Here is a 20,455-nt window from a genome sequence, read left to right as displayed (position 1 = left end):
TTGTTATGTCTGAGGGATAGTTGGAAAATTCCGGAAACACTCCCCAAATTGCTGAAACACTCCCCAAATCCCCCCACCCCAACGCTCTCCTAACCCAGACAACGCTGGGCCAATTGTGCGCCGCCCTATGGGACTCCCGACCACGGGCGGTTGTGATACAGCCCGGGATCGAACCAGGGTCAGTAGTGATGCCTCTAGCACTGCAATGTAGAGCCTTAGACCACTGCGCCACTCAGAAGGCCCATATTAGAGGCCTGAAGGGAAGGCCCTGGCGGAGCTTGTGGCAGACTTGTACTTTGTACATGCATTTGTTGTAAACTGCCCAGTTAACTGATACTAAAGAGTGATTCATTTAATATTGACTTCAGGTGTCCTTGGTGTTGAATTTACACCACAAGTGACTGGAATGTTCCAACCCCACCTCAGGCAGAACCACCCCACCTCAGGCAGAACCACCCCACCTCAGGCAGAACCACCCCACCTCAGGCAGAACCACCCCACCTCAGGCAGAACCACCCCACCTCAGGCAGAACCACCCCACCTCAGGCAGAACCACCCCACCTCAGGCAGAACCACCCCACCTCAGACAGAACACTAGTCTGAGGGCTCCAGTCAGCCCAGTACCTGAATCATGAATCCATTCTCCTCGTCCATCTCACAGATACAGCGGACGATCTCCTGGGTCCCATCCTCATCCTCCTCCTGGAAGTCCTCCATGTTTAGAGAGTCAAAGTCCTGGTCAGAGGGTTCAAAACAAACCCCCTTAGTCACATCTATACATTTCCTAAGCTATAACACACAATCTATTACATAGAGGAGGATCCTAAGGGACCATGGAGTCCAGTCTGCTTCCTGTTTTCTATGTTTCCAGAAACAAATGGTAGTATGGTGACAACCCTACCTGGTTGTACTCATCTCCACTAAACAGCAGGCTCTCTGTGGTCGAGTCCTCCAGGAACTCTATGTCTGACAGGTCTGGAGAGGGAGAGGGGAGAGAGGGGGGGGAGGGAGATAGGGAGAGGGGAGAGAGGGAGTGAGAGAAAGGGGGAAGGGGGAGAGAGGGAGAGTGAGAGAAAGGGGAAAGGGGGAGAGAGGGAGGGAGAGAAAGGGGGAGAGAGGGAGGGAGAGAAAGGGGGAGAGAGGGAGGGAGAGAAAGGGGGAGAGAGGGAGGGAGAGAAAGGGGGAGAGAGGGAGGGAGAGAGGGGGAGAGAATAAAAACAAGTGTAAAAATACTGCTCACATTCTTTACAACATTTATCTTGAAGTCATTTAAATTGTGAGAACTTCAGCAAACTATCGGCTAAAGTTAACTTAGAAAACTGTCAGCTAAGTTATCTAAATATCAAGTGTGATCATCACAGAGTAATATACCAGTCTATTCCAATACTGAAAGGCTGAATAAAGGCTAGAGGGGCGTAAACACCTGTCAGAAACTTTAAAACAACAACAGTTCAACCCCAAATTGGACCCAGTTGACACTGTTAGATAACAGTCCTTAGCGATGTACTGTTGGCTTCCCCAATGTGAAATATAGAAGTATGGCCACTGATCACAGTAGACTACATTCATTCTGAGGAGGTATTAAGTCCAAAATGAAGGCTGCTGTCTCTCTGCTGGTGTTGCTATTCTGTCGGTCTGGGACACGGGCTCCAGTGTCTGAGACATGAACAGTGCTGATGCTGCTGTTCTGTCGGTCTGGGACACGGGCTCCAGTGTCTGAGACATGAACAGTGCTGATGCTGCTGTTCTGTCGGTCTGGGACACGGGCTCCAGTGTCTGAGACATGAACAGTGCTGATGTCTCCCTGCATCTCCTATGATGCAGGCATCTTCACAGCACCAGTGAGAGGGGTCTACTTCATCAGATTCACTGCCATGGACAACAAAACCTCCAAGGGGTTGTCTGTACTTTAGTAGAAGAATGGCCAGTCTATTATGTGGTCCGGTCAGTGGAAGGAAAAGGACAATCATCTATCCAATGCAGCCATTCTAGAGTTGGAGAAAGAGGACACGGTCCACATGAGTCTCTTCTCAGGCTACTAGATCTAGAGATGGAGAAAGAGGACATGGTCCACATGAGTCTCTTCTCAGGCTACTAGATCTAGAGATGGAGAACGGGGACATGGTTCACATGAGTCTCTTCTCAGGCTACTAGATCTAGAGATGGAGAACGGGGACATGGTTCACATGGGTCTCTTCTCAGGCTACTAGATCTAGAGATGGAGAACGGGGACATGGTTCACATGAGTCTCGTCTCAGGCTACTAGATCTAGAGATGGAGAACGGGGACACGGTCCACATGAGTCTCTTCTCAGGCTACTAGATCTAGAGATGGAGAACGGGGACACGGTCCACATGAGTCTCTTCTCAGGCTACTGGATCTCTGTGAGGGACCCCAGGATTCATTTCTAGCAGAACTACTGACACAATCTTCAAACTAAAACTGATAGATAACTAGTAAATAGTCCCTCAAAATGTCAACCTAGAAAAAAGGAGAGCAGATAGGATCCTTTTATTTTTCTTTACCCAATAACATTCTACAGCAACATTCTGCAGCAACATTCTACAGCAACATTCTGCAGCAACATTCTGCAGCAACATTCTGCAGCAACATTCTGCAGCAACATTCTACAGCAACATTCTGCAGCAACATTCTGCAGCAACATTCTGCAGCAACATTCTGCAGCAACATTCTACAGCAACATTCTGCAGCAACATTCTACAGCAACATTCTACAGCAACATTCTGCAGCAACATTCTGCAGCAACATTCTGCAGCAACATTCTGCAGCAACATTCTACAGCAACATTCTACAGCAACATTCTGCAGCAACATTCTACAGCAACATTCTGCAGCAACATTCTGCAGCAACATTCTGCAGCAACATTCTACAGCAACATTCTGCAGCAACATTCTGCAGCAACATTCTGCAGCAACATTCTGCAGCAACATTCTGCAGCAACATTCTACAGCTACATTCTGCAGCAACATTCTACAGCAACATTCTGCAGCAACATTCTACAGCAACATTCTACAGCAACATTCTACAGCAACATTCTACAGCAACATTCTGCAGCAACATTCTACAGCAACATTCTACAGCAACATTCTGCAGCAACATTCTACAGCAACATTCTGCAGCAACATTCTGCAGCAACATTCTGCAGCAACATTCTGCAGCAACATTCTGCAGCAACATTCTGCAGCAACATTCTACAGCAACATTCTACAGCAACATTCTACAGCAACATTCTGCAGCAACATTCTGCAGCAACATTCTGCAGCAACATTCTACAGCAACATTCTACAGCAACATTCTACAGCAACATTCTGCAGCAATATTCTGCAGCAACATTCTGCAGCAACATTCTGCAGCAACATTCTGCAGCAACATTCTGCAGCAACATTCTACAGCAACATTCTACAGCAACATTCTGCAGCAACATTCTGCAGCAACATTCTACAGCAACATTCTACAGCAACATTCTGCAGCAACATTCTACAGCAACATTCTACAGCAACATTCTGCAGCAACATTCTGCAGCAACATTCTACAGCAACATTCTACAGCAACATTCTGCAGCAACATTCTACAGCAACATTCTGCAGCAACATTCTGCAGCAACATTCTACAGCAACATTCTGCAGCAACATTCTGCAGCAACATTCTGCAGCAACATTCTAAAGCAACATTCTACAGCAACATTCTGCAGCAACATTCTACAGCAACATTCTGCAGCAACATTCTGCAGCAACATTCTGCAGCAACATTCTGCAGCAACATTCTGCAGCAACATTCTGCAGCAACATTCTACAGCAACATTCTGCAGCAACATTCTGCAGCAACATTCTGCAGCAACATTCTGCAGCAACATTCTGCAGCAACATTCTACAGCAACATTCTACAGCAACATTCTGCAGCAACATTCTGCAGCAACATTCTACAGCAACATTCTGCAGCAACATTCTGCAGCAACATTCTGCAGCAACATTCTACAGCAACATTCTGCAGCAACATTCTGCAGCAACATTCTGCTGCAACATTCTGCAGCAACATTCTGCAGCAACATTCTACAGCAACATTCTGCAGCAACATTCTGCAGCAACATTCTGCAGCAACATTCTGCAGCAACATTCTGCAGCAACATTCTGCAGCAACATTCTGCAGCAACATTCTGCAGCAACATTCTGCAGCAACATTCTACAGCAACATTCTACAGCAACATTCTACAGCAACATAGGGTCAACATGATATCTGATTCAGAGTAATGACATATGAGGAATAACAATAAAAACACTATATGTGAGTTGATCAATTTGAACAGCACATTCATGTAAAGATGAAATGTGATTGGTTGATATACATATGTATTTATACGTGTTCATTTCATAGAAAATATGCCCTGTCAGGCGATTCCCACTCACTCTCTCCGGTCAGGTCCACAGAGAGGATGGCGCGGGGGTACTGGTAATGTTTGGTGGTGGAGCAGGAGGAAGAGGAGGAGCGGTGAAGAGCAGACGTCGTAGATCGCTCCAGGAAGGACAGGGACATGTCATCGTAGTCAGAATAACCTGCCGGTGAGAAAACACAGAATGTGTTTTTATGATGTATTGACGATGTGCTACCTCTTTTTTTTTTAAATTTTTTAATTAAAAATTATTTTTTTTTACCCCTTTTTCTCCCCAATTTCATGGTATCCAATTGTTGTAGTAGCTACTATCTTGTCTCATCGCTACAACTCCCGTACGGGCTCGGGAGAGACGAAGGTTGAAAGTCATGCGTCCTCCGATACACAACCAACCAAGCCGCTGCTTCTTTAACACAGCGCACATCCAACCCGGAAGCCAGCCGCACCAATGCGCCGGAGGAAACACCGTGCACCTGGCCACCTTGGCTAGCGTACACTGCGCCCAGCCCGCCACAGGAGTCGCTGGTGCGCGATGAGACAAGGACACCCCTACCGACCAAGCCCTCCCTAACCCGGGCGACGCTAGGCCAATTGTGCGTCGCCCCACGGACCTCCCGGTCGCGGCCGGTTACGGCAGAGCCTGGGCGCGAACCCAGGACTCTGATGGCACAGCTGGCGCTGCAGTACAGCGCACGATGTGCTACTTCTAACGTCTGTTTATCTTTCACTTCTGTATTTATTGGTGTTGTGTGTATTGGCTGGGGCAATTAAACTCCCCCCTTGGAGGATTGATTAAGTACTATCTTATGTCTCGTCTTAAATATATATATATGTTTACAATAAGCTATACAAATGGACTGGTCATTCGCTGACAACATACTACACACAGCAGCAGGAGCCCTTGGGGAAACATTAAGATGCAACACCTGAACTAAACGTACAGTGCTGCTTGGATTTCCTCTTCCTCTTCTTCTTCTTCTTCTGTTTCATCTTGAAGTGTTCCTTCTCTTTCCTGTCCCTCCGCTCTTTGTCCTTCTTTTTTCCTAAAAAACAAAACATCTATTTAAATCACCAACTGATTTGCTCAGAACAACGGAGGAATGTTATTTATTACAACTGCTAAGAAGAGAAGTAGAACACAATCTCACCGATCACCTGGGATTTCTCCTCCAGTTTCACCTTCTTCTCATTCTTTATTAACCCTGTAGAAGGAGTCATGTAATTCAATCACAGATCTCTGCAGCGAACTGGGTTGATTTAAATGTGCGACCCAAACGGCACCCTATTCCCTATATAGTGCACTACTTTAGATTGTTTCTTTTCCCCTCTGTCGTATTTCATGTGTTTTTCTTCTCATCTATATCACTAACTCATGGTGTGTTGTTGGGAAAGAGCTGGCCAGTGAAGCATGTCACTGGGTTGTTATACACCTGCTGCATCCTGCCCTGCCACTAACCTGGCTCCAGACCTCACAGCCCCTCAGGAAGGCCCACTGCCCTGCCACTAACCTGGCTCCAGACCTCACAGCCCCTCAGGAAGGCCCACTGTCCTGCCACTAATCTGGCTCCAGGCCAAACAGCCCCTCAGGAAGGCCCACTGCCCTGCCACTAACCTGGCTCCAGGCCTCACAGCTCCTCAGGAAGGCCCACTGCCCTGCCACTAACCTGGCTCCAGACCTCACAGCCCCTCAGGAAGGCCCACTGCCCTGCCACTAACCTGGCTCCAGGTGCTTGTCCTTATCGATCACCTTCTTCAGAATCTTGTCGTGGAGGGACTCGAAGCTCTTCTCCTGAGGTGGCGGAGGGAGAGACAGCTCTGTGCTGTCAGAGCTCATGGAGGCAGAGGAACGCTTCTTCCTGTTCAACCTGGGAGGTTTCAGACAGCTCCCCAGTCCAGTACAGTCCAGTTGGAACATATGGCCCGGAGGGTACAGTGCTGGAGGACAGAAGAGACAGTATAAAACATATGGCCCTGAGGGGACAGAGGAGACAGTATAAAACATATGGCCCTGAGGGGACAGAGGAGACAGTATAAAAAATATGGCCCTGGGGGGACAGAGGAGACCGTATGAAACCTATGGCCCAGAGGGGACAGAGGAGACAGAATAAAACATATGGCCCGGAGGGGACAGGGGAGACAGTATAAAACATATGGCCCTGAGAGGACAGAGGAGACAGTATAAAACATATGGCCCTGAGGGGACAGAGGAGACAATATAAAATATATGGCCCAGAGGAGACAGTATAACACATATGGCCCTGAGGGGACAGAGGAGACAGTATAAAACATATGGCCCAGAGGAGACAGTATAAAACATATAAAACATATGGCCCAGAGGGGACAGAGGAGACAGTATAAAACATATGGCCCTGAGGGGACAGAGGAGACAGTATAAAACATATGGCCCTGAGGGGACAGAGGAGACAGTATAAAACATATGGCCCAGAGGAGACAGTATAAAACATATAAAACATATGGCCCTGAGGGGAAAGAGGAGACAGTATAAAACATGGCCCAGAGGAGACAGTATAAAACATATAAAACATATGGCCCTGAGGGGACAGAGGAGACAGTATAAAACATATGGCCCTGAGGGGACAGAGGAGACAGTATAAAACATATAAAACATATGGCCCTGAGGGGACAGAGGAGACAGTATAAAACATATGGCCCTGAGGGGACAGAGGAGACAGTATAAAACATATAAAACATATGGCCCTGAGGGGACAGAGGAGACAGTATAAAACATATGGCCCAGAGGAGACAGAGGAGACAGTATAAAACATATAAAACATATGGCCCTGAGGGGAAAGAGGAGACAGTATAAAACATATGGCCCAGAGGAGACAGTATAAAACATATAAAACATATGGCCCTGAGGGGACAGAGGAGACAGTATAAAACATATGGCCCTGAGGGGACAGAGGAGACAGTATAAAACATATGGCCCAGAGGGGACAGAGGAGACAGTATAAAACATATGGCCCTGAGGGGACAGAGGAGACAGTATAAAACATATGGCCCAGAGGAGACAGTATAAAACATATAAAACATATGGCCCTGAGGGGACAGAGGAGACAGTATAAAACATATGGCCCTGAGGGGACAGCGCTGAGGGACAGAGGGGGGTGAGAGAGAGTATAAGGTTGGGCTCTGAACAAAAGTAGTGCCCTATAGGAAATAGGTTATATCCCAAATGGCACCCTAAAACAATTTTGTGAATTTGTGTATTCAAGTTACATACAACTATGTTTTCAAATGAATGAAATGTAAATCCATACACGATGAGGTGGAGACTGTCCTGCGTCTCTTCGTGTTGTCAGGGACCTCCAGCAGGGTGGTGGTGGTGGGCATGGAGGCTGAGGTGGCCCGGGTACGACCAGCCCTGTCTGGGGAGCCTGGCAGCTCAGAGTCCTGGAGGTCTTTGTCAGCGTTGTGGTAATACTTGAGGTGGTAGTCCAGCAGCTTGGCTTTGCGGAAGGCCTTGGAGCACCCAGGGATCTTACACTTGTAGAGGTCCAGGTCGTTGGGAGACGTTGGGTCATCACACCACTTGGTGTTCATGACTGAGAGAGAGAGAGGACACAGAAGAGAGAGAGTGAGAGGTGACACACAGAGGAGAGAGAGAGAAGTGACACACAGAGGAGAGAGAGAGAGGTGACACACAGAGGAGAGAGAGAGAGAGAGGTGACACACAGAGGAGAGAGAGTGAGAGGTGACACACAGAGGAGAGAGAGTGAGAGGTGACACACAGAGGAGAGAGAGAGAGGTGACAGAGAGGAGACAGAGGAGAGAGAGTGAGAGGTGACACACAGAGGAGAGAGAGTGAGAGGTGACACACAGAGGAGAGAGAGAGAGGTGACACACAGAGGAGAGAGAGGTGACACAGAGGAGAGAGAGTGAGAGGTGACACACAGAGGAGAGAGAGTGAGAGGTGACACAGAGGAGAGAGAGAGAGAGAGAGAGAGACAGAGAGAGAGAGAGAGAGAAAGAGAGAGAGAGAAAGAGAAAGAGAGAGAGAGAGAGAAAGAGAAAGAGAGAGAGAGAGAGAGAGAGAGAGAGAGAGAGAGAGAGAGAGAGAGGTGACACACAGAGGAGAGAGAGAGAGAGAGAGAGAGAGAGAGAGAGAGAGAGAGAGAGAGAGAGAGAGAGAGAGAGAGAGAGAGAGAGAGAGAGAGAGAGAGAGAGAGAGAGAGAGAGAGAGAGGTGACACACAGAGGAGAGAGAGAGAGGGGGAGGGAATGTTTTTCTGGATTATCAAGTTATTATCTCAGTCCAGAACCTGACACCCTTTTTGTTCAAGCTGGGCTGAAGAGCGTTTGACTATGCTTCCATTCTATCGGACAGAGAGGACTTGGTACAGATCGGCTTCTTACCGGAACATGAATAATAATTGCAGTAAGCCTTGAAGGAAATGAAAAGTAATGGTTGAAGGTAATACAATCAAAGTAAAATGATCTGGAATAAACTCGAGGAGAAAACCTACTTGGCTCCCTGGTGTGTTTGTTTAGTTTAGAGGTCCTGGTAATACTTCTCCTCCCAGCAGCTACAAATCAAACAGAAACACAGATGGATTAGGACATTATCTAACGTACATTATCCTGTACAATGTCTGACCCTAACGGCACCCTACTCCCCTAGAAAGTACACTACTTTAGCGCACTTTGTAGGGAATAGGGGGCCATTTGAGATGCTGCAGTTGAGAATAAGTAACTCCCCCAGTCAAGAATTACCTGCAGCTAAGGGTGGGAATTTGTCTGCCACTGCCGTATGATTGGCTGATGATGGCCCGTCAGTCAGCTGGTCTCTGTGTGTGATTGGTGGATGAGATGGTGTGAGGATGGAGACAGCAGATGAAGGTGTAGGTGGAATGTCAACACAGTAGTTGTGGAGGGTCGATGACTCTGCCTTCTCCACACAGTTTGTCATTTGATCTAAAGGAGGACAATTACACACAGAATAGATTCAGGTTTGAATAAATAGACATGTTTTCCTGGTTGTTCATGTTTTTTTTCTTCTTGGTCAGGGTTGTATTCATTAGTGCACACTGTAGCGAAACATTTTGTCACGCAAAATTAAAAACAAGCGTTTGTTATTTGACAAGTTCAGGTAGTTCCCTCTCTGTTTCGGCCCATTCGGTTCCTAGTTAATATGACCCAGTTCACGTCAGGAAGAACTCTTGTCCCTCGAGGCTGCACTCACCCTCTGGAGAGGAGGGGTCTTTGTGAGATGTGTTGTGCTCCCTCCCATGAGGTGAGAGGTCAGGGCACTGGGTGGTGGCGGGTTGAGAGGTCACGCTGGGGTCAGAGTTTATATCAGGGCTGACGGTGGCCAGGCGCTGGGAGCGTCTCCTCCTCTGGCTCTGTTCTGAGCTCCTGGGGGAGCCTGGAGGAACCGTCTCACCATGCCCTGTTAGAGAGGAAGCACAGCCACGTCACTTAACGAACAACCAAATGACCCACTAAGAATCATCATGGAAAATAGTTTTGTGCCGACAGTGATCGCAGCCCGAGCTCCCCAAGTCTTACTACTGTTGGGTTCTGAGAATATGAAATATACTAATTCATGTCACTGAGGGAGAGAGCTTAATGTATAACGTTTACATTATGTCAGGATATGTTATTGTTAGCCATCAGGCATCCTATGGGTGGGATCCTCTGGGATGAGAAGAGACACAGTCTGGTACCAATCACCATGTCAGCCTTGAGTTGGGGAGGAGTGAGCACTTTGGGGTAGCGGTCAGGTCAGATGAAGTGAGGAAGAACAGATATCACCAAGGTTCTGTCTAGCAACAGAGATGCATTGGCTGTTTAGAGGTGTAGGAGCAGACTCAGCCCAGGAGAGAGGGTTAAATATCACTGCTTGTTTAGAGGTGTAGGAGGAGACTCAGCCCAGGAGAGAGGGTTAAATATCAGTGCTTGTGTGAACAACGTCTTTGACTAATGCAGCTGTGTTGATCCTCTGGGAAAAATAAACTTGGTTTAAGCTTTCATAGAGTCTGTGGAGTTTTTACTGGGAGAATTAGAACCTAACACTTTAGAAAATTTGTTAGTTTCTTTCCCCAAAAAATCTTCCAAAAACGGTATACATAAAGTTAATATTTGTAACACCACTTGTGTCTTAGACTATACAGTACTTTGAGTTGGTTAGTGGAAGTACTTTTCCCACTATGATCCTGTCCCTCAGCAGACAGACCTGAGGTAGCCGTGTCTGGGCAGCTGTGTCTGGGGGAGGGACTCAGCATGGACTCTGGGGCTGACATGGTGTCCTCCCCAGCAGACAGAGTCGTGATGGAGCACGGCGGCCTGGACGCTCTCTGTTTCTGGCTGCTGTTAACCATGACAAACGGGTTCTTCATTATTTAACAAATTATTATACAAATAGCAACAAAAATATGAATTACAAGTACAACTTACAATTACATTATTAATGACAAATTTTTACCTGATTACAATACACTATAAATATACCAATAAAGCACAGATTTCCTAGGGCATTGAAAGCCAATAGCTATCTTGTCAAACGCTACCTGTTGGACTCCCCAGAGTGGTGCTTCAGACGCCTGTTCCGACACTTGGCTGGAGAGCCCGTCACAGAGGACCCCGTCTGTCTCTGGGTCTGCCCCTGTAAGGAATCCTGGTCTGCTGTTCTTGGTACCTTCTGGAAGAATACAGAGAGGAATAAACAGTGGGATTGCTGTCATGAATTGACTCTTGGGATAAGTCCCAAATGGGATCCTATTCCGTATTTAGTGCACTACTTTTGTTATGGGCTCTGGTCCAAAGCAGTGCACTATATAGGGAATAGGATGCAATTGGGGACACAATCTTAGCAAAACAAATTCTATGGCGCAAAGTCTGTCTTTGAAGTTATTTTATGTATGTATGTATGTGTGTATATATATATATATATATATATATCTATATCTACACTACAGTGAGTGACTAGCTGGTACCTGGTGTTGGGACATTATCTACACTACAGTGAGTGACTAGCTGGTACCTGTTGTTGGGACATTATCTACACTACAGTGAGTGACTAGCTGGTACCTGTTGTTGGGACATTATCTACACTACAGTAAGTGACTAGCTGGTACCTGTTGTTGGGACATTATCTACACTACAGTGAGTGACTAGCTGGTACCTGTTGTTGGGACATTATCTACACTACAGTGAGTGACTAGCTGGTACCTGTTGTTGGGACATTATCTACACTACAGTGAGTGACTAGCTGGTACCTGTTGTTGGGACATTATCTACACTACAGTGAGTGACTAGCTGGTACCTGTTGTTGGGACATTATCTACACTACAGTGAGTGACTAGCTGGTACCTGTTGTTGGGACATTATCTACACTACAGTGAGTGACTAGCTGGTACCTGTTGTTGGGACATTATCTACACTACAGTGAGTGACTAGCTGGTACCTGTTGTTGGGACATTATCTACACTACAGTGAGTGACTAGCTGGTACCTGTTGTTGGGACATTATCTACACTACAGTGAGTGACTAGCTGGTACCTGTTGTTGGGACATTATCTACACTACAGTGAGTGACTAGCTGGTACCTGTTGTTGGGACATTATCTACACTACAGTGAGTGACTAGCTGGTACCTGTTGTTGGGACATTATCTACACTACAGTGAGTGACTAGCTGGTACCTGTTGTTGGGACATTATCTACACTACAGTGAGTGACTAGCTGGTACCTGTTGTTGGGACATGATCTACACTACAGTGAGTGACTAGCTGGTACCTGTTGTTGGGACATTATGCACACTACAGTGAGTGACTAGCTGGTACCTGTTGTTGGGACATTATGTACACTACAGTGAGTGACTAGCTGGTACCTGTTGTTGGGACATTATCTACACTACAGTAAGTGACTAGCTGGTACCTGGTGTTGGGACATTATCTACACTACAGTGAGTGACTAGCTGGTACCTGTTGTTGGGACATTATCTACACTACAGTAAGTGACTAGCTGGTACCTGTTGTTGGGACATTATCTACACTACAGTAAGTGACTAGCTGGTACCTGGTGTTGGGACATTATCTACACTACAGTAAGTGACTAGCTGGTACCTGTTGTTGGGACATTATCTACACTACAGTGAGTGACTAGCTGGTACCTGTTGTTGGGACTTTATCTACACTACAGTGAGTGACTAGCTGGTACCTGTTGTTGGGACGTCACTGGGACTTCTGTCCGCTCCTTCTTACAGTCAGCATCATCTTCATGGGATTCTGAAGGCAGAGGGGGAAGAATATAACAGGTCCATTAACAGGTTGGAACGCCACACACAATGGCTGTCCCAAATGGCACCCTATATCCTCTATACCCAGTCCCTGGTCAAAAGTAGTGCCCTATAAAGGGACTATGGTGCCATTTGGGAGACACATTGTACATGTGATGGTTATCTAAGGAGGGCCCTGGGGTGAAATATGACCTGTGGTTTTACAGGCCTGGACCCTCCAGGGTAAAATATGACCTGTGGCTTTACAGGCCTGGATCCTCTGGGGTGAAATATGACCTGTGGTTTTACAGGCCTGGACACACTGGGGTGAAATATGACCTGTGGTTTTACAGGCTTGGACCCTCCAGGGTGAAATATGACCTGCGGTTTTACAGGCCTGGACCCTCTGAGTTGAATAACATGCTATCTTGTCCATTTCTCCTTCTCTTAGATCTCATGTCTTGCTGCTCTGAAGAGGGCTTGGTTTCTTCCTCATCATCACCACGGCGTCTTAGTTATCATTGGAGAGGTTGAGAGTAAAGAATCATAACATCTAAATGATACCACTACTCCATATCACTGCTGTATGATACTAGCTACATGACAACAGTAACATCTAAATGATACCACTACTCCATATGACTGCTGTATGATACTAGCTACATGACAACAGTAACATCTAAATGATACCACTACTCCATATGACTGCTGTATGATACTAGCTACATGACAACAGTAACATCTAAATGATACCACTACTCCATATGACTGCTGTATGATACTAGCTACATGACAACAGTAACATCTAAATGATACCACTACTCCATATGACTGCTGTATGATACTAACATACAGTACTAGCTACATGACAACAGTAACATCTAAATGATACCACTACTCCATATCACTGCTGTATGATACTAGCTACATGACAACAGTAACATCTAAATGATACCACTACTCTATATGACTGCTGTATGATACTAGCTACATGACAACAGTAACATCTAAATGATACCACTACTCCATATGACTGCTGTATGATACTAACATACAGTACTAGCTGCATGAGAACAGACAGAGAAATTATCATTCATTTTTAAAGGGCCTGCTAATTTTAAACCCATCTGTGTCCCAAATCGCACCCTATTCCCAATACAGTGCACTACTTTTGACCAGGGACCATAAGGCTCTGGTCAAAAGTAGTGCACTACATAGGGAACAGGGTGCCATTTGGGAAATACCCACAGTGTGCATGTATCTGTTGGGGTGAGGGAAGGAGAGGACTCAAGTTACCCAGTTTGTCAGAGTCGGACTGATCCTGCAACTCTTCATCCAGCTCTTCTTGACCGTCCTCATCGTCAGACTTCCCTCCGTGAGGGTCGTCCCTGTCCTTGTTGCTGTTGGCACTGGTACGAGGCGTACTGCTTCCTTTGCTCTTGGCTGCAGCCGAGGCAGCTTTGACCAGGGCTATCCAGTCCTGTTGGGAGGAGAGACACTTGTTTTTCCTCCTTCACTTTTTTTCCTATTTTGTTTTGTTGTGCTTTGTCCTTGTTGTTTGAAAAGCTCTTTAAATCCAGTGTATTGTGTTGTTATTAAACGTAGTATTAGAGACTGGTGGTTAGATAAATGCATCTATTCTATAGGCTGCTGCTGTAAGTTACGTTAGGGTGCGTTCCAAATGGAACCCTATTACCTATTTAGGAAATAAATCAAATGGTATTTGTCACATACGCGTGTTTAGCAGATGTTATCGCGGTTCGTAGCGAAACGCTTGTGTTTCCAGCTCCAACACTGCAGTAATATGTCATATCTAACTAAATACACAATCTAAAGTAAAGGAATGGAATTAAAAAAATATATAAACATTTGGACGAGCAACGTCAGAGCGGCAAATACTAAGATACAGTAGAATAGGATAGAATACAGTATATAGATATGAGATGAGTCATGCATAGACTAAGATACAGTAGAATAGGATAGAATACAGTATATAGATATGAGAGGAGTCATGCATAGACTAAGATACAGTAGAATAGAATTCAGTATATAGATATGAGAGGAGTCATGCATAGACTAAGATACAGTAGAATAGGATAGAATACAGTATATAGATATGAGAGGAGTCATGCATAGACTAAGATACAGTAGAATAGAATTCAGTATATAGATATGAGAGGAGTCATGCATAGACTAAGATACAGTAGAATAGGATAGAATACAGTATATAGATATGAGAGGAGTAATGCAAAACATGTAAACGTTATTAAAATGGACTAGTTCCAATTATTAAAGTGACCAGTGATTCCAAGCCTATGTATATAGGGCAGCAGCCTCTAATTAGGGTGCCATTTGGGACTCTGATGTAGTGTGTGGAGAAGTAACAGGGTTAACCGTGACTAATAGTAAGCCTCAATAGTAAAGAAATCAATATATTTAGTCTAAAGGGACTTGTGTTTGAACTATTAGCTACTACTATCCAAGTGTACCGCTCTACATTAAAAGTAAAACAATTCTAAGTAAAATAAATGAAATCTTAATTAAGTAGTAAATAAGATTAGACTCTGGTCTCCTTGAGAGTGTCTGCTGGTTGGAACAAGGGAGATGCCAGCAAGTCTATCCTGCCAAGACTGTGGGAATCAGCCTTCGCATTAAATCCAGCAATTCCCTGTTGCCCTTTACCTTCTGAAAAAGAAGGAGAAGTGAAATAGAAAATTATGGTATCCTACACTGTCTACAACAGACTTTCAGGAATTTTAACTTGCCTTCTATTAATCAGTATATCTATAACTGCCAGACCCCTAGCGATAACCGCCAGACCTAACCGCCAGACCCCTAGCTACAATGCCAGACCCCTAGCTACAACGCCAGACCCCTAGCTACAACGCCAGACCCTTAGCTATAACGCCAGACCCCTAGCTGTAACCGCCAGACCCCTAGCGATAACCGCCAGACCCCTAGCTATAACGCCAGACCCCTAGCTATAACGCCAGACCCCTAGCTATAACGCCAGACCCCTAGCTATAACGCCAGACCCCTAGCTACAACGCCAGACCCCTAGCTACAACGCCAGACCCCTAGCTACAACGCCAGACCCCTAGCTACAACGCCAGACCCCTAGCTACAACGCCAGACCCTTAGCTACAACGCCAGACCCTTAGCTATAACGCCAGACCCTTAGCTATAACGCCAGACCCTTAGCTATAACGCCAGACCCTTAGCTATAACGCCAGACCCTTAGCTATAACGCCAGACCCTTAGCTATAACGCCAGACCCTTAGCTATAACGCCAGACCCTTAGCTATAACGCCAGACCCTTAGCTATAACGCCAGACCCTTAGCTATAACGCCAGACCCTTAGCTATAACGCCAGACCCTTAGCTATAACGCCAGACCCTTAGCTATAACGCCAGACCCTTAGCTATAACGCCAGACCCTTAGCTATAACGCCAGACCCTTAGCTATAACGCCAGACCCTTAGCTATAACGCCAGACCCTTAGCTATAACGCCAGACCCTTAGCTATAACGCCAGACCATTAGCTATAATTGGAGGAATGCTATCCAGGCCGTTATTGTAAATAAGAATTTGTTCTTAACGGACTTGCCTTATTAAATAAAGGTTAAATTTACATATTTATTTTTTAAAATATGCTCATGCTGATTCCAGAAGTGATTGTATGATCATGTGACCAGCTCACCTGTCCTTTTGCATCATGGGGCATAGATTTGATATGAATTTTTTTCACACAGCGAATAACTCCATCATAAAACTGCACCGTGTAGATACCTAGAATTTAACAAAGACACTTCAGTTGGGACGGACACAATTGCAAGTCATTGTGTTATGTGTATTGGCCATATGGCTACTGCTTCAGAAATAGTTAGTGATAAATACCCTCTTTGTTTACAGATTCAATCTTTGCAGGATAGTAGCGACAATCTGTCCATCGAGCAAGCACCTCTTCACCATCTCTCAATTCCTGTAAAACAAGTCAAGCCAAACAAACCTCCATTACTCTAAATATGTATTTAACAAACACGTGCCATGAGAGACAAAAGTTTGAAATTATACTGAACAAAAATATAAGCGCAACATGTAAAGTGTTGGTTCCATGCTTCATGAACTGAAATAAAATATCCTTGGAATTTGAGAGTGTGGGGGGGCGGTGCTTAGGAGTATTTCTGTCTGTAATAAAGTCCTTTTGTGGGATAAACTAATTCTGATTGGCTGGGCCTGGCTCCCAAGTGAGTTGGCCTTTCTTTCTATGAACTGTAACTCCGTAAAATCTTTGAAATTGTTGCATGTTACATTTATATTTCTGTCCAGTATAGATACTGTAGAAGCACTAAATGTTGTTGTCTGATTCAGGATGTAAGGAAGAAAGTGTAGCTTGAATATTAAAAGGCCCAGTGCTGTAAAAAAAATGTGATTTCTTGTGTTAAATGCATTCCTACACTGACGTTAAAATAATACTTTGAAATTCTGAAAAAGCCATTTTAGTGTAAGAGCTGTTTGAAAAGGCCACCTGAAATTTCAGCCTTTTTTGGTGGGATGGAGTTTTGGCCTGCCTGGTGACATCAACAGACTGTAAATGAATTAATAGACCAATAAGAAAGAGAGTTCTAAACCTCTCTGCCAATAAGAGCTAGTTTTAAGTTTCCCCTCCCCTCCCCATTCAGTCCACTCCCAGACAGTCCTAGCAAAACTTTTACTGGAGAAATTGATCTTTGCTAAGAAGCTATTTTTGGATCATTTAAATTGAAAACACAGTAAGGTACTAAATGATTTAATATTGAGATAAAAATGGTTGCATTGGAACTTTAAGGCAAAGGGAAAAGTTTGTAACACAAAAAGCTCAAAGATAAACGTTACAAACATACGACAGGAACACAAAGACCAAAAGCTTGAATGATGCAGAATGAGCCCCTTTAGACCACAGAATAGCACTGCAGTATGGAAATGCCTAAACTCTGATATAGCTATGTCAGATTCAGTTATGCCTCAACAAAAATGATCTGATGGTTTTGACCAAAGCTGTGTTATGTGAAGAATCGAAACAGTGAGTGAGACAAGGAGTTAATAATTCAGCCAAATCACTGCAAAATGAGACACAGGGAATGTATGTATACTTGTCTCGGCTGCGGTAACTCTGTTTGGTCCTCTGTGCTCGCTGTACATCCAGGAAGCTCATCAAGGCGAGATGCTGACATCTCGCTGAGTCTCTCCTGGTAGAAATATTTATAAGATATAAGGCATAAACAATTTGTTATTTATTTTAAAACGATAGTTCACTCAGAATCGATATGTTACTACTATCCATCTATCACTCATCCGATTGATTGCACACTCTCAACCATCTACAACAAAACTCCTCATGAGGCAAACTGTCTCTAGCCCAGAGAAAGCTGTTTTGAGTACTTGGCATGCCATATGAGTTTCATCAAATCCATCCATACATTGCAAGCCACAATACATGGGGGAGTCTGACGCTCCCATTTCATATTTTCTCAATTCCTCACATCATCATATCTTCTCAAATAGAGAAGAAGGTCTGAGGGGAGGGACCTTGGACCTTCTCCTCCAATACGGTTGAGAATGCAGGAAATAGGAAATAGGATGCGAGGAATCGTGGAGAGACGAATTGAGAAGTAGCCTGTGGCTGGACAAAAACACCTACAGTCACCTCCCCCTCCTCTTCCTTCAGTCCCTCTTTACGGAGTGTTGGCCTTTCAAGAGGTCGCAGCCGAGTGCTGTCCCAGGCGATCCACTCGTCATATCGATGGCTCCAACGATTAAAGTGGACAAGCATCTTCCCCTCATCGAAATCGATGTCCTCAATGCGTGACGAGTACCTAGAAGGTTGTATAAGAAAGAAGACAATAACAAAATGTCTACTATGTATCTGTCATTATGCACATGATTACATAAAGGAACTTGACTGTTACATACCATTTTTGTAGATAGTCTTGAGCTTCAATTCTAGCACCGACTTCAAAAGTGATCCCTGGACGATTAGGTGTCTTCCTGCTCATCTTCACAACGTCTATGTTTCAAGACTGATGATCTGTCTGTCTGTGGCAGCTGAAAACAAAACAAAGGTAAGGGATAGACCATGTTAAGCAGCCGTCTTTCTCTTAAATGTAAACCACACATACGAGACCCTCTGCAAAGATTAACTATCTGTTTAATTGGCACCATATGGGAAGGTGATTAGCTAGCTAGCTATATGGCTTATTAAGTAACAGAATTAACAATATTGTCTTGTTGAACTAGCTAGCTAGCATGATAGTTTGCTCACATAGGTCAGCAGTATTCCAGTTGAGTCATAAAGCAAAAACGTTATTCGAATAGATAGCTGACTAGCTAGCGAACATCCTCTCTAGTAAACCAACCATCTTTCAAACAAGCTGTTCAGACATGCCACTAGCCAAAATAGATCCAGACCCTACGCTTGTTTACAGCTGCTTTGGGGTCAGACAGGATTCCTGGCTCAAAAAATGTATCTCAATCGTGGGATGAGAAATGTCTTGTACTCAAAATTCTACCATTATAACAACTGTTATACAGAGAAGACTTCTCGTTTTTCCATAAAAGTTCCCCTTTCGTCCTCATGATAGGTAGCAGAAGCCACAGCAGCAATTCCACAATGGCAGATGTGGTTACTATTAAAAGTCAGTGAGTCGTTCCAACCTTCTCGGTTTATCATTTGGAATAATGGGACAATTCAGAGTACAATGCATTTCTCATCCCTGGATTGAGGTACGTTTCCCGAGCCATATCTTGTGCAGGCTCCGCAGTGTCTTAATCTAAACAAGAAGCCTGTCCGAACCCAGTGCAACTATAAACAAGTGCAGGGTCGATAATCTATTCTGACTAAAATGACACCGCCACCATACTCACCCAACTGGCACATTCTAGTCATTAAAACATCATGGCACAATCATTCATGACAGTACTCGTTTGTTAATTAATCAACTCGTATGTTGAGATGACCAGCAAACGTCACCACATATTTTCATATTATTCGTTAACTAGCTAGCGATCTTAATTTACGTAGTAGGATAGTTAGCTAGCCTAATTTACTAAACTAGGTAGCTAGGAGGCTATCGTAGACTAGCTAGCTAAAGTCACACAAGCGGTTGGTGGGTTAGCTAGCATGTCGGTTATTAAAAGTGGCAAAAGTCAAGTGATAAAACAAGTGTTATATTAACATTTAATGTCTGAACAAATAGGATATTCATTTGCAACAAAACGTTTAGCTAACTGGCCGTTAGTTGTCCATTTACTATGGTACCTAATGCTACAGTAACTAGTTAACTTTGCAATAAGTTAGCTGGCTAACGTTATATTTTTAACTGGGCTAACTAACGTATTACTAGCCAACTAAACGATGGTGATATGACAAGGGCAAAGAAAGTTAAGATGAATATATTAATGAAATCCATGTATTTCACAGATTAAATGGCAAGCGAACCACTATTTGGGTTAGCTATTAGCTTGTCCGAAGATAACGCTAACTTGCTAGCAGCAAGCTAATTTGCCAAGCTCTGCAGAATAATAGCTAGCCAAAAAACTGTTAGCCAGCTTCTAGCTATCTGATGGCATACATTCTCATGTATTTTGTGAGTGCATTGTCCTCTTTGGAATGAATTGCAAATTGTTTTTACCTTTGCGAACACATTTGGTAAATGATCGTTATTGTTATAAACTCATATCATGAGTACATATCAGTCTTCTTCCCATTCTTCTGCTCAGATATTTACCCTAAATAAAATAGAGGACGTAACGACGTAACGACGTAAGCACACGC

General features: G+C 44.5%; 1 protein-coding gene across 1 annotated transcript in view; it reads right to left on the bottom strand.

The window, feature by feature from the left end:
• LOC149984330 (PHD finger protein 20-like protein 1) overlaps nt 1–20,443 on the bottom strand; it is a 35,503-nt gene extending 15,060 nt beyond the window's left edge. Inside the window, exons 1-20 of the mRNA XM_090220264.1 lie at nt 20,313–20,443; nt 18,595–18,726; nt 18,323–18,497; nt 17,775–17,870; nt 16,540–16,624; nt 16,343–16,431; nt 13,940–14,123; nt 12,586–12,653; nt 10,938–11,068; nt 10,604–10,737; nt 9,611–9,817; nt 9,142–9,342; nt 8,895–8,954; nt 7,690–7,974; nt 6,125–6,343; nt 5,557–5,610; nt 5,335–5,451; nt 4,425–4,571; nt 902–975; nt 625–735 (exon numbers count right to left, since the gene is read on the bottom strand). Of these exons, the coding sequence (XP_090076390.1) occupies nt 625–735; nt 902–975; nt 4,425–4,571; nt 5,335–5,451; nt 5,557–5,610; nt 6,125–6,343; nt 7,690–7,974; nt 8,895–8,954; nt 9,142–9,342; nt 9,611–9,817; nt 10,604–10,737; nt 10,938–11,068; nt 12,586–12,653; nt 13,940–14,123; nt 16,343–16,431; nt 16,540–16,624; nt 17,775–17,870; nt 18,323–18,497; nt 18,595–18,677 (2,520 nt within the window). The 5' untranslated portion in view covers nt 18,678–18,726; nt 20,313–20,443. The remainder of the gene's footprint in view (nt 1–624; nt 736–901; nt 976–4,424; nt 4,572–5,334; nt 5,452–5,556; nt 5,611–6,124; nt 6,344–7,689; nt 7,975–8,894; nt 8,955–9,141; nt 9,343–9,610; nt 9,818–10,603; nt 10,738–10,937; nt 11,069–12,585; nt 12,654–13,939; nt 14,124–16,342; nt 16,432–16,539; nt 16,625–17,774; nt 17,871–18,322; nt 18,498–18,594; nt 18,727–20,312) is intronic.
• Nucleotides 20,444–20,455: the final 12 nt, after the last annotated feature.

This window comes from Oncorhynchus mykiss, chromosome 3, assembly GCF_057628025.1.
Source record: "Oncorhynchus mykiss isolate SJ-2025 chromosome 3, ASM5762802v1, whole genome shotgun sequence".
Classification (NCBI taxonomy): Eukaryota; Metazoa; Chordata; class Actinopteri; order Salmoniformes; family Salmonidae; genus Oncorhynchus; species Oncorhynchus mykiss.
The sequence above is the reverse complement of the archived record's forward strand: the minus strand, read 5'-3'. Positions and strand labels throughout refer to the sequence as shown.